We start from the raw sequence: 21,895 nt of genomic DNA on the forward strand, positions 1-21,895 counted from the left end.
GTTCGCTTTAAAAATTAGCTATTCTTTTATGTATATGCTTGATACCCCTTGGTGGCTCTGTACTAAGGTGACTTAAATAATGGAAATGCTTTACCAGATAAGTAACCTGAATGAGCATTAGACTTTTCCTGCATGCTATTGCCTCCATCCAAATGATAGAACTTCTTACCATAACCTTCAGGCTCAGATTGCCCATGTTAGATTGGCAGTCTGGGTTTGGCTTTAACATATTGTGTGTGGCTACCAGCTCAGGTTGCCCATGGTTAGCTAAGAACATTACAGTAATAGACCAACATTTTTTTTTTACATCTTATTAAATTTCCACTGTATTTTGTACTTGAAACATTGATTTGTATAGAACGTATGAATATCAGATTGTAATGTACATTTCAGTAGTGAAATACCTTGTTTCAGGTTGCGGATGACTGATATTTTCATACTATCTTTCTTATGTTTGTTATTACCAGGTCTCTACTGATACCTATGATCTCATTATAACAAATCTGACCCAAGACAGAAGACGATCTTCCCACTCACAGCCTGTCTTAGGCTACTTGGAAGATGTCTCACAGATCCTGCCCAATATATCCTTGACAGAAGACACAGCCGGCAACTTGACTCAGGTAACGCTGCCTATAATCTATACGGCTGACTCACAAATCTGTATCTACATGCCCTTCTGTTGTGCCGGTTTCTACAGGACTGTTGGACATCTCAGTAGTATGCCAGAGTCTATGCATACTTTAGAGATAAATAATGGAAATATGGGCATATCACAGTAAATTAGAACATAAATTAGATAACTGGCACGTGAAGGGGGTGACTGACAGTAAAATATTGGTGAGTATGCCTCTTTCTATTATTTTTAATCATTCCATGATGTAGCAATGTCAGGTAGGCTAAGGTTAAGTCCTAACTCTACAGGTTTTGATTAGATCACCTGGCTAGCCCTGCATATAACCAGGCTAGCTGTTCTCCTTAGTCAGTCAGCTCTGGGAAGATGACCAGACTGGATGTGTCATGGAGCTGGAGAGAGAAATAGGCCAGCATCCCTCTCTAAGAAGAGACTGCACAGGCCATATGCAGAGAACCACAAGTATCAGTGATTGCTATGGACAATAGCTGTTTTGTTTGAATGTGCTGGGGCTAGCTCAACCATGTATGAGTAGCCTGGGTCTATTCTGCTTTGTTAGCGTCTGGACAAAGCTAGGGATTTATGTTTATGAGTTTGTTTTGGTGCTGTGCAACCTGTGGAAAGCAATAAAAACTGCACATGTTTGGACCAAAAGTGCATTGCCTGTGTGAACGTTACCCAAGGCCTAATCCCTACCAGAGAGAGTGAATCAGTAGAATGGCGAAAAAAATGATTTCACTGTCGAACAACCATATAAGTACTAGAGTACAGTTCATTTCAGTTTCTAACATTTATATGAACAATACAGTATAAATATTACTAATATTACTATAGGTTTTCCAGTGCAAAATAATAGCCTCGGATATGCCTAACTAAATAATTTATTTAACTTACTAATATACTTCATGTAGTGAGAGATCCCTTTTCAATTTGTGCCTGACGCACTACAGCATTTCCTGTGTCAGCACATACTAGTTTGAAAATGTTAAATGCTCAATCAATAGCTAAGCCAGCCCCCTTCTCTGTTACAGTTGATGTATAGGCAGAAAAGAGGTCTGGCTTGAATAAAAAGTCAGCCAGGCCCCTCCATATAGCTCGGGTCACATGCCAATAAAGTAAATGTATCAGGCAGGAAAAGGAAGAGGATCTGCTGAGACAAGGAACTAAAGCTCATGGCTGAAGTCTGGGACACTTTTGAAACATGAAGTTGTTAAGTTACTAAATTAAATACTTTGGGGGACATCTTATTGCACTGGACAACCTCATTAAGAAAGCCTTTTTTCTAACTGTAAAATTAAAAAGTAAAAAATTTCTGCTCGTGTAACAATTTGATTGTTATCAGAATTTTGGCTTTGACATTGGAGAACATTAAAGGAGCTGTCCGGCCTTATGGTACCAGCCTGTGGTAGTGGTATGGAACCAGCTCACCAATGCGATGATCCTCGGCATAGAAGGAAGCCACTTCTGCTGAATGTGACACCATGTAAATCCAATAGAAAATAGAAAAACTCCTCCAGCCCTGATTCCTGGTAAAACTGGAATTTTATTCCGGTAAGGTTACAAAAATGACTTGTCAGGTATATCCAAGGGTATGGAAATTCACATACTACACTTTGATGTTCCTGAGGACGTCATCTTGTTATTATTACTAGAATAAGGTTCCTTTCTTACCTGTAACCTAAGGGATTTTTATCTATTGGAGAAGATGGAGAAATTAAGTTCTCTGTCTTTTCCTCCCCTGTGATAGAATCAGACTACACTAAGGTGACACTCGGCTCAAACTCGGACAAAGTTTGAGCCGAGTGACATTAGCATAATGGGCCCGATTTTCTCGAATGATAGAATCTACGCTAGTGTGAGAGTATCCTTTATGTGAGCATTATGTGAAGTCACATATTTCATATTTAAAGGGCTGGTCCGAAACCCAAAAGTAAATATCAGTTAATAAATCTTTGAAAGCAAGTAACTTTTGTACTCCAAGTCATGGTAAAATTCTCTGCCATTCACTCTGTACTGTAACTTAGGGTTCTGTTCTTCCTATGATGATTCGTTTGAGAATCCTTAGTGCACGATGGGATACTCAAACAAATCGTCATCTGATGGCTGAAACTGCTGTCACTTCCCTTTCCACCCTGAAACAAAGCGTCAGCAGGGGGGCTGGGGCATCCTGACACTCCCCATGCTTCATTTGCCGCCCTGAAATGAAGCATCATAAGTGACGGGGGCTGGTCCCTGCTCTGTCCCTGAGTGTCTTCCTTGTACAGCGTCTCCCCCCATTCACAGTCTCCCCCTCTGCCGTATGCGAGGAGCGCAGCCTCCGGTCTGCTGTCTGATTAGCTCAACAGTAATAAGCCATCAGCAGAGAGGTGTCACTGTGCCCAACAGAGACCGGTGACGTCACCTGCGGGGTGGGCACTAGCCCTCCTGCGTGCTGGATATAGTGACACTGATCTGCTGAAATATATAATTTCTTTAGATTCACCAGTGTCGTGTTTTTCCATTACTTTCTGCATTCTACATTAATATAAGAACAGATTATACAGTATTTTTCTACTTATCATTATTAAGCTGTCACCATTTAATAGTTTTGACAAATAGCAATTTACCTTAAAATATTATATCCAATCATAGTTCAATATTTAAAGAGATTTTCTGTATTTATGATTTTTACCATTGTTGATCTATGCATAGGTCATCGATATAAGATGGGTGGGTGTCTGACTCCCGCCACCCATGCCGATCAGCTGATCAGCGGGACCACAGTCGCTGGACACCGCACAGCTCCATGCATTGTGTTGTGGCCATGATTGGTACTACAAGCTATCTCCCATACAAGTGTACTGGAGAAGCTTGGAGCACCATACACATTGTATGAAGAGGTGTCACTTGGACATTCATATTAAAGTCCAAGAAAACACCTTTATTACTCATGATTTGATGCAATAACAATCATGCTATTCCACAATGTAAATTATAGGTTCCATTGTGATTTATTGTGTAGATATAAAGCCACCTCCAAAACCATGGGTCTGAAATTGAAGCAAATAAACATGGACTTTGTGCCACCATTTATTTTACTTCTCCTTTTACATAATCTCTTCCAATTTCTAGTCAAGGGATTGCAAATTACTAACACTTCTTTTTGTATTAAAAATCTACAGAATCTTTAATGCGACATAAAAAAATGACTTTCTCCATTTTGCAGTGTTGTGCATTTGGTATTGTAAAAGATTTATCTGTGAGCAGAGGCGATTCTGCAGAAGCGCAGTAAAATGCCACTACAACAAATGCTAGATTCATTGGCCTATGTTATAGCCTAATTGAAGCACTGTATCATTCCCATGTATTTTTCCATTATAATTAATCGGTTAAGTAATATACCTATAAACTAAGTAGACATAAACCAGGAACTTTAATGCTGAGGATGCATGTATTTCCGGCAAGGCATTTGTTATGCTTCAGGATTCGTTTGCTGGGAAACATCTGTTGGGAATATGCATGAGTATAATCTGATTAATTGCATTGTATACTTTTAGGCCTTCCTCAACACTGTGGGAGAAGTTCTTTCTTTACCTACCTGGGGTGATATGCCAATAGTAAGTATAGTAGTGTTGTATCTTTAGCATTGAAGGCACGTTACTATGATTATTCCATCATTCTCTGTCTTTCTTTTCCTTCTATTGAATACTCAATTATGGCTCAAGTTCGTCAAAGTCTCTACATCAATGTTCTAGCGTAAAACACTCTGAAAAATTGCTAAATTTTTGAGCAAAATGAAGTTGCGTAAAAAGTTTGTGACTTTTGCCCCAGCTCTGAGCAAGTGTGAGGAGCTGGGTAAACGCCAGGGTTGTACTGGGCATGGCTATGCCTACCTGTCAAAATCTTCAAAAGTGGTGGCCTTTCATATGTTAGGACATTTCTGGTGAGGAGCATGAAGGCACCTGCCACTCAGAAGATGTGCCAAATTCATTAAGTGATTGAATTCCCTACATACCCCTCATTAAGACTGACATATGAAACTCCAGTATTAAAGGGAATCTGTCAGCAGGTTTTTGTTATATAATCTCAGGACACCATGAGGTAGGTTAAAACACATAATTCAGTGATGTGTCACTTATTAGGCTGTGTTTACTTGCAATGAAGGTTTTATCACTGGGACATTATCACTGCCAGGTTTGTTGTACAGTATGACTCTGCCCCCTCATGTGATAAGCAGCTATGTACATACAGAGCCTGGTGGGGGCGAGATTAGCTTTCTCTGCTCTGCTTCATGCTAATCTAAAGCCTCTGATTGTGTCACAACTCTTGCCCCCAGAAAACTAAGTGATACATTGTATGATTCAGGGTCACTTTGCTTAGATCATGCTGCTCTCAGATGAGGTAGAAAATAACCTGCTGACAGATTTCCTTTAACGAACCAGGGCCTACGTCTTTACTTACTTCATCAGCAGCAATCACAGTAAACTTTCCCTCTCAGTGTAAATTTTATGCTGGATTTGTCCCACCAAAGACGATGAGTCCCATAATAGCTACCCGTCCCTTACACTATGTCCATGGCATAGAGTAGACTCATTGAGAAAGACTTTACAATCCAAGGCATATATATATGACTCAGGGGCCTAGTAAGTGGCTTTCTGGTTTACAAGCAGAACCTAAACTGTATAACAAACATTTGGCCAACAGCTATTACTCCTACATCTTCTTACAAATCCATGCCCAGCTTTACCAAGAGTGCATGTATTTCAATTATTACCAAGGTGTAAACCACTGCCAGACTCCACTAGCGGTGACTTATCCCAGGTGAGAACAAAAAGATCTAAAAGGACTGACCCTTAAGCTTTTTATCCACATAAAATAGGTGGCATCTATAGGACTATCTTTCCTGACTATTTCTCACACATGAACTTTCAGCTAGGATGTTTCCAAAAGGGACAGTGGAAAAACCAGACACGGCTAGTAAGGGGGCTCATCACCGAGGAGAACAAAAGGGTTGCTCCTTAAAATTCAAATGGGGGAAATTCAATAGGCTCTAGATTGTCGGACGATCCTAAGAATATTGGTTCAGATGGCTAATGTGTATGGGGATCTTTAGATAGTTGTCAGGAATCCCAAATATTATATGGTTGATATGTTCTACAAAAACTGGTTGGTTCTGCATCAGTTGTCTAATGGCCACCTTTAGGAATGATGCATTTCTAAAGTGAACTGTTGGTGGTGTGTGAGGGATTGTGCAAAATATGAGGAGTGGAGGATCAGAAGTAGAAATACATGAAATAATGCAGTGTCAGTATCATCAGCATTTGCTTCATCCGTAATAGAAGCCTGAAAGATCTTTCCGGCTACTTCAGACTTTGCTTCCCTCTCTGAGCCCACCCTGAAGAAAGCTTTGGTAGTGTTATTACAGATGGGTTGAACGTCTCTTACTTTAATCTTTTGGGTGGGTTAGGTAGGTCTAAGGCAACAATGAATCCAATTGTATACAACATTTAACAGTAAATGATCTTGGTAAAAGGCCAAGCTCAAGGTTGTGAGTACAAAAGATTGAATGAGATTTTGCAGTAGAGTTTTCTCAGATAAAATATTAGAGCATGATTGCACCGGATGACTTCACAATTTATATGGTCGACATCAACCTTATAGAGACTCTTGTAATCCAGCCGAATGCAGATGAAAGATACAAAGTCTTCCATACTCAGATTTCTACATTAAATAGTATAGCATTCTGTAATATTATCAGCTTTCTTCTCAAAAGCGTAGCTGAAGGTCAGGATAGCTTAGGCCTTAGGTCACAATCTATCAGAAATTTCGATATATATGAAGCCTGTCTAGCAGCTTTTTCCTTATGGTAACTAAACATAAGGTCTGCATCCCATTTACCCAGAACTGATGATAAAATATGCAGTAATGTGAAGTTATCATCTGCTAAAATTGCTTCCAGCTTTAAAATGTCTAAAACATTTAAGGAATTTTGCCGGGATGTCAGTTTAGGGTTGAATCATCATGGATCTTTCATGCCGTTATCAGGATGGTTGGTGTAAAAAGTATGATATTATTGCTGTTTAATTGACATTCTGCCCTCCTCTCTCTGACATTCAGCCTTTCACTTTTCCAGCAGAATGGCTTACTCTAACTGAAATTCTGCTTAAAACCAGCACACTATGTAAATGGATTTCATGGTTTTAAAGGCTTATAAAATGCTAGCAAATAAAAGTAGAGCTATCAAATGCATTTCAAAACAGAATTTTATTTTATTTTTTTGCAGGCTTCCCCAGATGTTGGAGGACTCATTGATACTGTTGATAAAGTTATGGGGCATATAACAAAAAACCTCTTGGAAAACCCATCTAGGATTGTTACACTGGAAGGCAGTTCGTCAGTAGCAGGTAATTGTCAGTTTCTATGGAACTTTATTACAATAATGGCACTAAAAGTATTCATGGCCTACAATCGGGCAGATATTCAGTGTACCAAAAACATTTATTTTGGCATATATCTGAGCACGCTACATCAGCATAACTTTTTGTAAGGCCGGGGTCACACTAGTGTACGGCATCCGTTACAAGAGCATTGGATGCGATATTCTAATGACCCTCAGCTCCTGCTCTGCTGCGATTGGGAGCCGAGTGTCATGTGCCTGTGCTCTGAGCCTCTCGCACAGACAGGATCGGAGCACAGCTGCGGAGGAGGCGGAGAAAGTAATCTCTCCATCTCCTCCACTGGCGGCGTCGGCATATATCACACCGCACTCAGAGGATATCCGAGTGATGTGCGCTGTCACTCGCACCCATAGACTGACAGTTTTCGAGGCATCTATTCCAGACATACAGGCTGAATGGTGTGAACAGAGCCTAAGTGTCATGATCCAATTTTGGATTTGTGGCAGATCTGGTTTGCCTCAGTTTAAGACCTTTTTTCCTTTCTGGTCATCGGGGGTTAATGCAGTTTCCCCCCCCCCCGGTGGCCGCTGGTGCTATTGCATTGCTGCTGGGTCAGCTGATGTTTGTGGTGACCACTCCCTCCATCCTTTAAGAGGTCACCTGGTTCATCAGCTGACTGTCGGTGTTAGTTCATTCTTCAGCGACCAAGCTGGGAGTAGGAGCTTGCTGGGAACTGTTGTTCTACTGCTGTGTCCAGTGAATCTGGTGTTTCTTCCTGCTGTGCTGTGCCTTGCAGCATTAAGCTAAGTGTTGTTTTCCTTTACCTTGTCTGTATTTCCTTACCCTGTGTTGTATTAGTGCAGCGGTGGGACCAGTGCTCTCACCTGCCAGTTCCCTACTTAGGGATAGGTGCAGGGCAAGTGAGGGACTAGGTATCCTGGTCGGCGACGGGTTGAAAGAACCCGTATAGGGATGGTAGCAAGATCAGGGCACATCTGCAGGCCAGTGCAGGAGGTGCTCATTCCCCCAGTCCCTACCGACAGGGCCCACCGTTGTAATTGTGTCCCCGGTGTTCCCTTGTGTGTTGTGTTGTTCGTGACAGACCTACGGTTGGGTCGTTTTATACCGGGTCAGTCACTCCGTGACACTAAGCAGTAATATAGCAAAAATAGTGGAGGAACTATGATGGTCATCGGAGGGAGATATATATATATATATATATATATATATATATATACCGTATATACTCGAGTATAAGCCGACCCGAGTATAAGCCGACCCCCCTAATTTTGCCACAAAAAACTGGGAAAACTTATTGACTCGAGTATAAGCCTAGGGTGGAAAATGCAACAGCTACCGGTGAATTTCAAAAATAAAAATAGATGCTCCATACTGTTCATTATGGCCCCATAGCTGTGCCATATAGTGCTCTGCACCATTATTGCCCCATAGCTGTGCCATATAGTGCTCTGCACCATTATTGCCCCATAGCTGTGCCATACAGTGCTCTGCACCATTACTGCCCCATAGCTGTGCCATATAGTGCTCTGCACCATTATTGCCCCATAGCTGTGCCATACAGTGCTCTGCACCATTACTGCCCCATAGCTGTGCCATATAGTGCTCTGCACCATTATTGCCCCATAGCTGTGCCATACAGTGCTCTGCACCATTACTGCCCCATAGCTGTGCCATATAGTGCTCTGCACCATTATTGCCCCATAGCTGTGCCATACAGTGCTCTGCACCATTACTGCCCCATAGCTGTGCCATATAGTGCTCTGCACCATTACTGCCCCATAGCTGTGCCATATAGTGCTCTGCACCATTATTGCCCCATAGCTGTGCCATACAGTGCTCTGCACCATTACTGCCCCATAGCTGTGCCATATAGTGCTCTGCACCATTACTGCCCCATAGCTGTGCCATACAGTGCTCTGCACCATTACTGCCCCATAGCTGTGCCATATAGTGCTCTGCACCATTACTGCCCCATAGCTGTGCCATACAGTGCTCTGCACCATTGCCCCATAGCTCTGCCATATAGTGCTCTGCACCGTCCATTATTGCCCCATAGCTGTGCTGCTGCTGCAATAAAAATAATAAAACACATACTCACCTGTCTTGCTTGCAGCTTCTCGGCGCCATCTTCCCGGCGTCTCCCTGCACTGACTGATCAGGCAGAGGGCGGCGCGCACACTATATGCGTCATCGCGCCCTCTGCCTGCAGTCAGTGAGGAGAGAGAGACGCCGGGAAGATGGAGACAGCGCCCGGCGTGTGGAACGCGGACAGGTGAATATGACATACTTACCTGCTCCCGGCGTCCCGCTCCTTCCCCCTGCCTGTGTTCGGTGCCGCAGCCTCTTCCTCTGTCAGCGGTCACCGGCACCGCTTCATTAGAGAAATGAATAGGCGGCTCCGCCCCTATGGGAGGTGGAGCAGCCTATTCATTTCTCTAATGAGCGGTCCCACGTGACCGCTCAGGGGAAGAGGCTGCTGCACCCGGAGACCGTGGGACGGGCAGGGGGAGTGACAGGATCGCCGGGACTAGGTAAGTATGCCTCAGCGCCCTCTCCCCCTCACCCGCCGACCCTGCCACAGACCGTGACTCGAGTATAAGCCGAGGGGGCACTTTCAGCCCAAAAATTTGGGCTGAAAATCTCGGCTTATACTCGAGTATATACGGTATATAATTTCCAAATTGTTGAGAACCCCAAATAAACCTTCACTAGAAGACCATAAAATTTAACTTTCATTTCTATTTATTAAAATAAAGAATATACAGAGGTTATAAAATGTTTTGTCCCTAATCTGTCTCAGAAGTCTGCAGTTATTTTATGCAGTATCCCTGCCAATTTATATTTATAAAGTGTATAACACCCGGTATGTTTCACTGCGCTAGCAGCAGCATCAAGGGATGGGACATAGGCTTCAAGAAGCTACAATATGAAGACATGTCACATGTAACAGTAAGTTATCAGGCCTTGCAAAGCTGAAGATCAAAATCATTTTGTTCTGTACAGATAATGAACTTTGGTGGTAAAGACAAATCATGGTTTGGTCTGCGCTAACCGAAATCAAGATCCTTAATCCAATAATATAAAGAAGTGCTTTTTACTCCACAACGCGTTTCCATGCCGAACTGGCATCAGACAACTGTACACTTGAGAAAGACGCCAGTCCAGCACGGAAACGCCTTGTGGAATAAAAAACGCTTCTTTATGTTAATGGATCAATGATTTTCAGGTACGGACTGGGACTGAAATTCAGCCCTGGCATTTGAAATCACACAGGCCCATGTTGTCCCCGTCCCCAAGCACTAGATGGGATATATTACTAATATTACCTTGCATGGAGGAAAGGACGATTTACTACAAGACCAATATTTCTAATGATACCCATGGCCTGCTGGGGTAAGTGACTTTGTGCTCTGTCACAACTCTTAACAGTATGGCTGTCTTGAGAACACCGATTCTGTTAACAAGGTAGCAGACAAAGCAGCCCACAATCAGACAGGCCCTTCTGGCATTTGCCAAAATTGACAGATGGCCAGTCCGGCCCTGATGATTTTCATTCGGTTAGTGCAGCCCAAACTGTGAATTGTGTTTTTATTCAATCATCCTGGTGGAATTCATCCAACCATGGGGCAGCAGCAACCGTTATACAGACACAACTCGTTCAGGTGGGCACATTAGCTGGATCCAATATATCACCATATCACCCTATAGTCTGGTGTGCTTTGTTTCATAAAGTGACATTTTTCTCTGCCATAATGGTGGTAGATGGAGTGCCTATGGGTATTACAGACGCCTGCATTTTTTTGTGTGCAGCCTTAAAATTTCTCTGGGAGTCACAGTAGTCTTCCATGAGAGCAATTCTTTGTTTGATGTTTTTCAACAAAATACTTTGCATTACTCTTGATATGCATCCTTCACTGTAGTCCAGAGCTGCATACTAAATTTTTGCAGGTTTCAGAGCTAAGATCTCGCAGCATTTCTTGCGAATGCTAAGTGTACGGTAATCTGATGTAGGGCTACTAAGGGTGCATTTACACTGGCAAGATTATTGTGAATAAGAAAGCTTGTTGCACAATAATTTTGCATACTAAACAGACTGCCAAGCATCCGATTTGATGTATCGAGTGAAATGATCTTTTCTATCATAGGAGGGGAGGATGAAGCTAAGCACAAACTTCCAGTGAATAAAAATCCAAAATGTATAAAATGAAACGCGTCAGATTTTGATTTTAATCATGTTTTTCACTTAATAAATTTTGGATTTTTATTCACTGGAAGTTTGTGCTGAGCTTCATCCTCCCCTTCCGTTCTACATTGCCGCAATCACCGGCTGGACTAGCACCTTCAGGAACACATCGAACCAGGACTTCACACTGCACGGTATAGTAAGCTGTTTTTTTCTCTTATTATTACTGATCTTTTGTATATTCGTTCTGGGCAGCACATCGGTCTGCGTGAACAAGATCTGCACATCCAAGAAGAATGGAACCTTTTGCACGCTGAACAATGTATTGTGCATCTGATGAGCAGGCTATTATACTGATCTGTGGTCGTGGGTGGTGTAAATCCACCTTAACACTTCCTCTACTATTATCAGCGCTTAGCTAATCTTTAGAGGCGTGTGTCAGCCAACAAGCACTTTAATGTGTTATCAATCCCAAGAAGCAGAATTGTGAATACAGCTCAGGATAATACAACTGGCTGAGATAAGGAATGCGATGTGTAGACAAGGCTTCTCAAGTTTTATGTAGATTATATCTATGTTTAAACTATAAAATGTTACTTAAAGGTCACATTTCTATTAAACGCATTATTCTTTATGGTTTGCACACAACTGATTCATAGCAGAAATCTGAAAATCCACTCCATACATCTGAATGGATTCACAGTAATGGCATACTAAAAACAATTTCTGCAAGAAATCTGTTTTGTATGAATGTTCCCTTAGGCATCTCAATTTTGATGTAGAGTTAATATTTTTTTACTGGAAACCAAGGAAAACATATCTTGTACACAATCATGTAGAACGCTGCTGTGAACACTTTCTCCAGCTTTAGCAGTTCATCCTGGTTTACCAGAAGAATTTCCATTATCATTATTTCATTAAAATGAAAGTTTCATGTGAAGTTATATATGGCAGCATTCCACGGCTGGTAATATGTATACAAACATCTCCTTTGAAGTGTAATATATAGCCAAAGTGATGTTTGATGTACGGACAAGCGGTATGCATGGCTATGTCATTCACAGTTCTGCCGTTGTGTGGGAACATAGAGATGCTGGGAGATAAATAGACTATGTTTGCTATTGCTGGTCGTTTGCTATTATGCAATATAGAAGATACATTAGTTAAATTAGCTCTGGGGAGTGTTGGTTCTCATTGACGAGATCTGGCTGTTGTATGGAAACTTAAATGGCAATTCTCCATGGGAAAGAGAGTATGCAAATTAGTCCTTCTCCATTCGGAGGGAAACTCTGATATCAGCCAAGCAAATCAATCATCTATTACCAGCTGTCTCAGGGTCTTTTCCTGTGCCATAACTATAGTTGGTGCAGGGGTGGCCATCGCGCTTGTACATTGGAGCTAGAGGAAGCCTAAAAGGTCCCAATGGTATATATGATTATACCAATAATATTGAAGACTAGCAGTATTTGTGTGTCGGGTTGAAGATTTTGGACAGTGTACAATGTTATGTTCTTGGTCCTTGCCCATTGTTAGCACAGAGCAGGGTACAACACCCAAACTTAACCATTTCCAATCTTTGTAAGAAGAGATGTAGGTTAGAGGTCCCATTGCCATATCTGTGCCTCCCACAGCCCTGCTATATGCACAATAAAATGACTTTCTGGCTACGACCGTAGATTCTATCATCCATGAGAATTGGGTCGATTGTTCTAATGACACTGATCAAACTCTAATTAGTAGTTGATCCATAAGCAGCACCAGTAGAAGACCATGACCAGATCTGAACCAGACTTGAGAGACAATGCGGCTGTATAAGAGGACAGTTCCTGTGGGCCACTACTTCCAATGTAGACGTACGGTTCAGTGTGTTGGCTGGGGCTGTGCTTCAGGGAATAGAGACTACCAGTGCGACAAGCACACTGCATACCCGGTGACTAGCATATCAAGGACTTGTGGCTCAGTGGGAAATACCAGTAAGTCCCGCTAGGGCCAGTGCAACGATCAGAGGTGTTTATAGAGACTACAATGGTGACGAGCCTAGTGCTAAGAGTGACGCCTATGAAGTTGAGACATAAAGGCATTAACCATTGTTTAATTGCTAAATAACAAGTCAAGTGTATGTAATAGAATGTTGCATAGATATTATATTTACCGTATTTTTTGGACTATAAGATGCACTTTTTTCCTCCAAAAATTTGAAGGAAAATGGGGGTGTGTCTTATGGTCTGGATGTACCTGCTGTGAATCATGTGGGGGTGTGGAGGATGATCTGGTCACAGGAGGCAGGAGCAGGCTGCTGTGGCAAACCGCTGGGGTCTGCTGTTTAAGAGAAATTAATATTCACTGCTCTCCATGCCCATAATCCATCCCACTGAGGGAAGCCAGCACCGAAGGACTATGGGCTTGGGGAGCGGTCAATATTCACTTCTCTTTATAACACAAGAAAACTTAAAGTAAGAATGGCACTAGGCAGATTGAAAAACAACTAGTTCAGTGGTAGACGTAGGATCCTAATTAAGACACATATGGCACATGTGTAACCACAACTCATGAGTGGTGATCAACGTCAGATATTTATGCAAATCCAAGAATATAGGACCTGTGCACAGTATATACCGTACTGGCGTATAGCAAATGTGGTGCCAATATTCAAAAAAGGGGCAAAAACTGAACTCGGTAATTATAGGCCAGTAAGCTTAACCTCTACTGTGGGTAAAATCCTGGAGGGCATTCTAAGGGATACTATACTGGAGTATCTGAAGAGGAATAACCTTATGACCCAGTATCAGCACGGGTTTACTAGGGACCGTTCATGTCAGACTAATTTGATCAGCTTCTATGAAGAGGTAAGTTCCGGACTGGACCAAGGGAACCCAGTGGACGTAGTGTATATGGACTTTTCCAAAGCTTTTGATACGGTGCCACACAAAAGGTTGTTACATAAAATGAGAGTAATGGGGATAGGGGAAAATATGTGTAAGTGGGTTGAGAGCTGGCTCAGGGATAGGAAACAAAGGGTGGTTATTAATGGAGCACACTCGGACTGGGTTGCGGTTAGCAGTGGGGTACCACAGGGGTCAGTATTGGGCCCTCTTCTTTTTAACATATTTATCAATGACCTTGTAGGGGGCATTCAGAGTAGAATTTCAATATTTGCAGATGACACTAAACTCTGCAGGGTAATCAATACAGGGGAGGACAATTTTATATTACAGGATGATTTATGTAAACTAGAAGCTTGGGCTGATAAATGGCAAATGAGCTTTAATGGGGATAAATGTAAGGTCATGCACTTGGGTAGAAGTAATAAGATGTATAACTATGTGCTTAATTCTAAAACTCTGGGCAAAACCGTCAATGAAAAAGACCTGGGTATATGGGTGGATGACAAACTCATATTCAGTGGCCAGTGTCAGGCAGCTGCTACAAAGGCAAATAAAATAATGGGATGTATTAAAAGAGGCATAGATGCTCATGAGGAGAACATAATTTTACCTCTATACAAGTCACTAGTTCGACCACACTTAGAATACTGTGCACATTTCTGGTCTCCGGTGTATAAGAAAGACATAGCTGAACTGGAGCGGGTGCAGAGAAGAGCGACCAAGGTTATTAGAGGACTGGGGGGTCTGCAATACCAAGATAGGTTATTACACTTGGGGCTATTTAGTTTGGAAAAACGATGACTAAGGGGTGATCTTATTTTAATGTATAAATATATGAGGGGACAGTACAAAGACCTTTCTGATGATCTTTTTAATCATAGACCTGAGACAGGGACAAGGGGGCATCCTCTACGTCTGGAAGAAAGAAGGTTTAAGCATAATAACAGACGCGGATTCTTTACTGTAAGAGCAGTGAGACTATGGAACTCTCTGCCGTATGATGTTGTAATGAGTGATTCATTAATTAAATTTAAGAGGGGACTGGATGCCTTTCTGGAAAAGTATAATGTTACAGGGTATATACACTAGATTCCTTGATAAGGCGTTGATCCAGGGAACTAGTCTGATTGCCGTATGTGGAGTCGGGAAGGAATTTTTTTCCCCATGGTGGAGTTACTCTTTGCCACATGGGTTTTTTTTGCCTTCCTCTGGATCAACATGTTAGGGCATGTTAGGTTAGGCTATGGGTTGAACTAGATGGACTTACAGTCTTCCTTCAACCTTAATAACTATGTAACTATGTAAGAAGAGAAAATAGAAGTGGCACTCACCCCGATGTTGCTATGAATCAGAGTCCTTTATTCATATTACGAAGGAACAAACATAATATGGAGAGGCGGCTGGTGAGAGTAACGGTGCAGGAAGGAGGAAGAAAGGACCCACTATACGATCACGGCCATGATCGTATAGTGGGTCCTTTCTTCCTCCTTCCTGCACCGTTATTCTCACCAGCCGCCTCTCCATATTATGTTTGTTCCTTCGTAATATGAATAAAGGACTCTGATTCATAGCAACATCGGGGTGAGTGCCACTTCTATTTTCTCTTCTTGGATTTTCACTTCTCTTTAATAGTGGACACAGTGTAGCCGCACCTGCCAGGCGATCATGGGTGGCTGTTTTTAAAGAGAATGAATATTCACTGCTCTCAACGCCCATCGTAGTGGAGAGCATTGACTATCCATTCTCTTTAGTAGCGGGCACACATGATCGCCTAGCCGTTGCAAGAAGCCGGTGGCTGCAGTTAACAGTGTGCCTGCTATTAAAGAGAAACTAATATTCACTGCTTCACACTCCCATAGTCCTGGGTGTGCGGAGCAATGAGTATACCGGCAGCTCTCCTTGGCTTGTAAGCAGCGAATGTCATGCACATGCAAGCATAAATCAGCTGTTGGCATCATAACAGGACTCCGTTAGGGAACCCAGGGAAGGTTAGTAGAATGGCTTAGGGTTTTTTTGTTTTTATGATGGGGGCCATGCATACCAGGATGGGGGCTATGTATACCAAGCTATAGATGAGGGGGTCATGCATACCAGGATAGAGATGAGGGGGCCATGCATACCAGGATAGGGATGAGGGCACCACATATACCAGGATGGGGATAAGGGGACCATGTACACCAGGATGGAGATGAGGACACCATGTATACCAGGATGGAGATGAGGGAGCCATGTATACCAGGATGGGGATGAGGGGACCATATATACAAGAATGGGGATGAGAGGGCCATGTATACCAGAATGGGGATGAGGGGACCATGCATACCAGAATGGGGATGAGGGGACCATGCATACCAGGATGGGGATGAGGGAGCCTTGTATACCAGGATGGGGATGAGGGGACCATGTATACCAGCATCAGGATGAGGGGCCATGTATACCAGGATGGAGATGAGAGGGCCATGTATAACAGGATGGGGATGATGGGACCATGTATACCAGCATTGTGATGAGGGGCCATGTTTACCAGCATGGGGATGAGGGGTTCATGTATACCAGGAAGGGGATGAGGGGACCATGCATACCAGGATGGGGATGAGGGGGCATACATAATAGAATGGGGATGAGGGGACCATGCATACCAGGATGGAGATGAAGGGTACATGCATATTAGTATGGGGATAAAGGGTACATGCATACCATGATGGGGATGAGGGGGCCATGTATGCCAGGATGGGGATGAGAGGACAATGTACACCAGGATGGGGATGAGGGGGCCATATATACAAGAATGGGGATGAGAGGGCCATGCATACCAGAAAGGGGATGAGGGGACCATGCATACCAGAATCGGGATGAGGGGACCATGCATACCAGGATGGGGATGAGGGAGCCTTGTATACCAGGATGGGGATGAGGGGACCAGGGGACCATGTATACCAGCATCAGGATGAGGGGCCATGTTTACCAGCATGGGGATGAGTGGTTCATGTATACCAGGAAGGGGATGAGGGGACCATGCATACCAGGATGGGGATGAGGGGCCATGCATACCAGGATGGAGATGAGAGGGCCATGTATAACAGGATGGGGATGATGGGACCATGTATACCAGCATCATGATGAGGGGCCATGTTTACCAGCATGGGGATGAGCGGTTCATGTATACCAGGATGGGGATGAGGGGACCATGCATACCAGGATGGAGATGAGGGGGCATACATAATAGAATGGGGATGAGGGGACCATGCATACCAGGATGGGGATGAGATGTACATGCATACGAGGATGGGGATGAGGGGTACATGTATATTAGTATGGGGATAAAGGGTACATGCATACCATGATGGGGATGAGGGGGCCATGTATGCCGGGATGGGGATGAGAGGACAATGTATACCAGGATTGGGATGAGGGAGCCATGTATAACAGGATGGGGATGAAGGGGCCATGCATACAAAAATGCGCATGAGGGGACCATGCATACCAGGATGGGAATGAGGGTGCCATGCATGCCAGAATGTTGATGAGTGGACCATACATACCAGGATGAGGATGAGGAGGCCATGCATATCAGGATGGGAATCATGGGACCATGCATACCAGGATGGGGATGAGGTAGGCATGCGTACCAGGCTGGGGATGAGGGGACCATGTATGCCAGGATGGGGATGAGGGGGCCATGTACTGCAGGATGGGGATGAGGGGGCCATGTATACCAGGATGGGGATGAGGAGACCACGTATACCAGGATGGGGATGATGGGGCCATGTATTCCCGGATGCAGATGAGGGGATCAGGTATACCAGGATGGGGATGAGGAGACCACATATACCAGGATGAGGATGAGGTTGCCATGTATAATAGGAAGGAGTTGAGGGGGCCATGTATACCAGGATGGTGATGAGAGGACCATGTATACCTGCATTGGGGACATATATACACCAGGATGGGGTATATTAGTACAGAAATGACCCCACATTTTTGTTTCAATTTTTTTCTGTTTTCCTCCTCTAAAACCTTGGTGTTTCGGATACATATGGTAGTCGTATTGCTAAGTCTAAATGACTTGGGGCCATAATGTCTGAAGTTCACTAACTGAAGAAAAAATAGCCAGAGCTGAAAATGAAATTTTGTACTGGTGCACTGTGCCTCCAGAACCGGAACAATAGCTGTATTTTGCACATAGTTACAGTATACATGAATTGAAGCAAGCTTTTGTCAGACATGATGCTATTGTGCGGATTTGCTTGTAGCTCTCAAGCGCAGGTTTGCAATGCTGACTCACATACTTTATTCTTTCTAGGTCAGAACATTGATGTAAGATGGCTTGCTTATACAAGCATCTTATGTCAGATTAGATAGACATCGATTTACTGCACGGAAGCAATTGTCCTAAATGATGTTATTACTGTAATGTCAAGAAGTGTTTAGAGACATTTTCTCCACATTTGAACATTTAAGTTTGTCACATATCTGTGCAAATGTGATTTATGGTCACTTTCTGTGATTCTTTCAGATTATGCCATGGTGAAGGTGCCTCAGATGTTGAGCTTGCCTCACTACCGCTTTCCATCTGAAGGGCATTCATACATCTCTGTTCCCGGAGAAGCATTCATGAGCAAATGTAAGTTCAGGTCACCCTGCTATCAGTTTATAAGAATGTCTTCTATCTGCTGCTGATAATGGTAGAGAAAAAGATTGCTAAATAATAAATAAGAGTCTGTTTTCAGAAAATGCAATGTACTTGTAAATGGAGTGATGTCCCTTAATGGGTCTTTTCGCATGTCAGTCTTATTTCTTTAGATTGTATTGTAGTCCACAAGTTGACAATTTTATGTCGCATCTTCAATGTCAGTGAAGCTGTAGAGACCATACTCTCATTACATGGCAGCCCCAGTGGCCTTAATTATACAGATCCATCTTCACGTCATAGATGTTGAAGCCTGTGTCCATGATGAACACAATAACGCGTACTATTAGAGTGCTTACTGGATATGACAGTATTCTGCTGCTGACATCATGGTCACTGTCTGCATTTCATACTGAACACAGTTGGAATCATGTGTAAAATAAATTTATGAGGGACAATAGGGCTTACAATGTCAACAAATCAAGCAAATATCCTCATTGGGTATAACTCAGAACGTTATTTCTTATCTTCATGTGCAAGAAACTAGATAAATATATCCATCACAGTAGGGTCAATTTCACACATCCAAGTGTCGCGAACTATGCACGCACTGTGATTTCCCAATGGACAGCCATAATCATTTGCTGTTCTAGTAACTCTTTAAGCCCGCTGGGTGCTTTAGCAGTGCTGTAGCTTGCTTTACATAATCTGCAGCCACCTCATAATCTGTAAGGTTTTTTTCACACTGAGCTTTGTCCTACGTTTGTTTGTCCCATCAGAGCTTATATCCGAACCCCTCGCAAAGAGGGAGTCGGACGTACGTGCCGACAGGGCCATTGACTATAGTGGTGCAAATGGAGTCACCATATCTATCGTGCATCATTCTCGGGTGTATATGCTTATTGGAGGCGGACACTCAGAAACAGTCTACAACGTCTTAGTGCCCACCTCCACTATGCCTGGATGCCCAAAAATGATGCACGACAGAGCACATGGTGACTCCTTCAGCACCATTATAGTCAATAAAGAAATACCAGCTCACCCACGCCCTAGGCGGTTGGAGGCACGAGATCCATAAGACAAGATGCAATCACATGTGGACAAAATGAGGGGTTGATGCAGCTTCCAGAATTTTTTGCCAAAATTTTTTTTTTATTTTATAGGAGAAGGTGCAAAAAATATGTACAAAAATCAGTAAAAGGACAGCATGGCAGCAACGAGTTTCCAATGCACATGGCATTCTTTGTCTTTCATCCAGGCTCTATCGGCGCAAACACCCAAATTATTTTAAAATTTTTAGAAATAAGAATTAAACAGTTTTCTAATTTTTTTTAGTTATTTGGTACATTTTCAGTAAAATTCATATTATATGTCTAGTGGCATAAACAATTGTCCTACTTTATCTCTCAGTACATTATGTGATGATCTGGTACGTCCCAGCAGTGAAAAAGTAATTTAAATCATTTATATCTTCTTGCGCTTTAGCACTTGATATATCTTTTTCAAACCTAACCTTTTCTTCATCAGAAGGGCAATGAACTTGTTGAAGGAAAAATTGACTCTTTTTTTCCCACTTTTCTTTAAATCATACCATGGCTTTAAGGCCACAGTAGCTGTGATGTATTTAATCTAAGGTGTCATTATGTTTGCATTTTCTGTTATATGTCCCTGATTAATGAGGGCTCTCTAGCACTTTATGTGAACTTAAAGCTTGTCATCCCACAATCACAAGACAGCTTCTATGTAAAACAGAATGGATAGATTTGTTAGTGGTGCAATGGGAGAAATGAAGCATAGCTCCTTCATAGTTGTGCTATTAATTCACATGGTGATGCGGATATAGATGGCAAAAAAGCATGTTTTTGGCTGATCAAAAACTTGCCCTGTATTTTATCATTTAGTCTGCTTGCTAATATGTTTACCAAATTAGTAAAAATAGGAATTGATACAGGTTATAAAATTGCATATAACGATCTAGCTTTAAGAGGACCAGTTAAAGTGAACCTGTCACCAGGTTTAGCCGATAAGAGATACGGCCATCACCTTTCAGGGCAGATGTACCACGTTATAGAATGGATATCAGCCCTGAAAGGTGATGGCCTTATCTTATCGGCCAAACCTGGTGACAGGTTCCCTTTAAGTGTTCAAAACATTGAGATTAATACCATGTAAAAATCTCTGACCTCCCCGATTCTGCTGTTGTTTTCCATTTTGTATTGCATCACTCCATTGCAGAGATATGTACATTTGCCTTTTTGGAGCACAGCATGTGAAATCTCTGCTTACATTTCTTCAGAATTTTATTTGGAGGTGTGCGCTTTCACCCCTCCCTCCTAGAAGCTATCAATATCAGTTTGGCAGTTAATTTGACAGTTCACGTTCAGATTTTCAGTATTTGGTCAGTATTTTACATCAGTATTTGTAAGCCAAAACCAGGAATGGAACAATCAGAGGAAAAGTATAATAGAAACACGTCACCACTTCTGCATTTATTACCCACTCCTGGTTTTGGCTTACAAATACTGATGTGAAATGCTGACCAAATACTGAACGTGTGAACCTGGTCTAACAGTCTCATATGTTGCTGAACTGTGATTGGAAGTGCCTGCTGGGAGAGGTGAAAGCACACACAACCAGAGTAGACGCTAAAGAAACACACAGTTGGACTGCAAGCAGAGATTTCACATAATGCTCTCCAGAAGAAAGAAATGTGAATACCACTACAGTGGACCGACACTGCGCAGAAACAGATAAACTTAGGGTTGTTTACAAAGTATTTAATTCAATGTTTTGGAGCAAGTGACAGGTCTTCTTTAACTCTACGTCTCAAAAGTATAATCTGTAACAAGACCCCCCATCTTCTTATGTGGCAGAAGGGCCTTTATATCCCCTTCAGTCATCAGATCCAAGGTGACACTGCTACTAAGCTCTGTACCTCCTATCTTTATACTAAACCTGAGATATTAAGAATTTCACACATATGAGCTGACAAGACTCACAACACACGGGAAAAATAGATACTTATAAAGGTGATTGCCTGCTTTCAAGATTTTGTTTTTAAATTTTACCCTAAAACATAAAAACAAGCAGTGAGTACTCAGTGTTCACATGACTCTGACATTATTAAACCAATGCAGTAACAAAACATAGGCATCAAGAGCTTCA

General features: G+C 42.5%; 1 protein-coding gene across 2 annotated transcripts in view; it reads left to right on the top strand.

The window, feature by feature from the left end:
* The window catches only part of ADGRD1 (adhesion G protein-coupled receptor D1), a 1,174,499-nt gene that overhangs the window by 160,432 nt on the left and 992,172 nt on the right, over positions 1-21,895 (top strand). For both annotated transcript variants that reach the window (XM_077293307.1, XM_077293306.1), the window contains 4 exons: positions 468-623; positions 4,171-4,230; positions 6,897-7,017; positions 18,617-18,724. In XM_077293307.1, the coding sequence (XP_077149422.1) occupies positions 468-623; positions 4,171-4,230; positions 6,897-7,017; positions 18,617-18,724 (445 nt within the window). The remainder of the gene's footprint in view (positions 1-467; positions 624-4,170; positions 4,231-6,896; positions 7,018-18,616; positions 18,725-21,895) is intronic.

Source organism: Ranitomeya variabilis, chromosome 1 (genome assembly GCF_051348905.1).
Source record: "Ranitomeya variabilis isolate aRanVar5 chromosome 1, aRanVar5.hap1, whole genome shotgun sequence".
NCBI lineage: Eukaryota > Metazoa > Chordata > Amphibia > Anura > Dendrobatidae > Ranitomeya > Ranitomeya variabilis.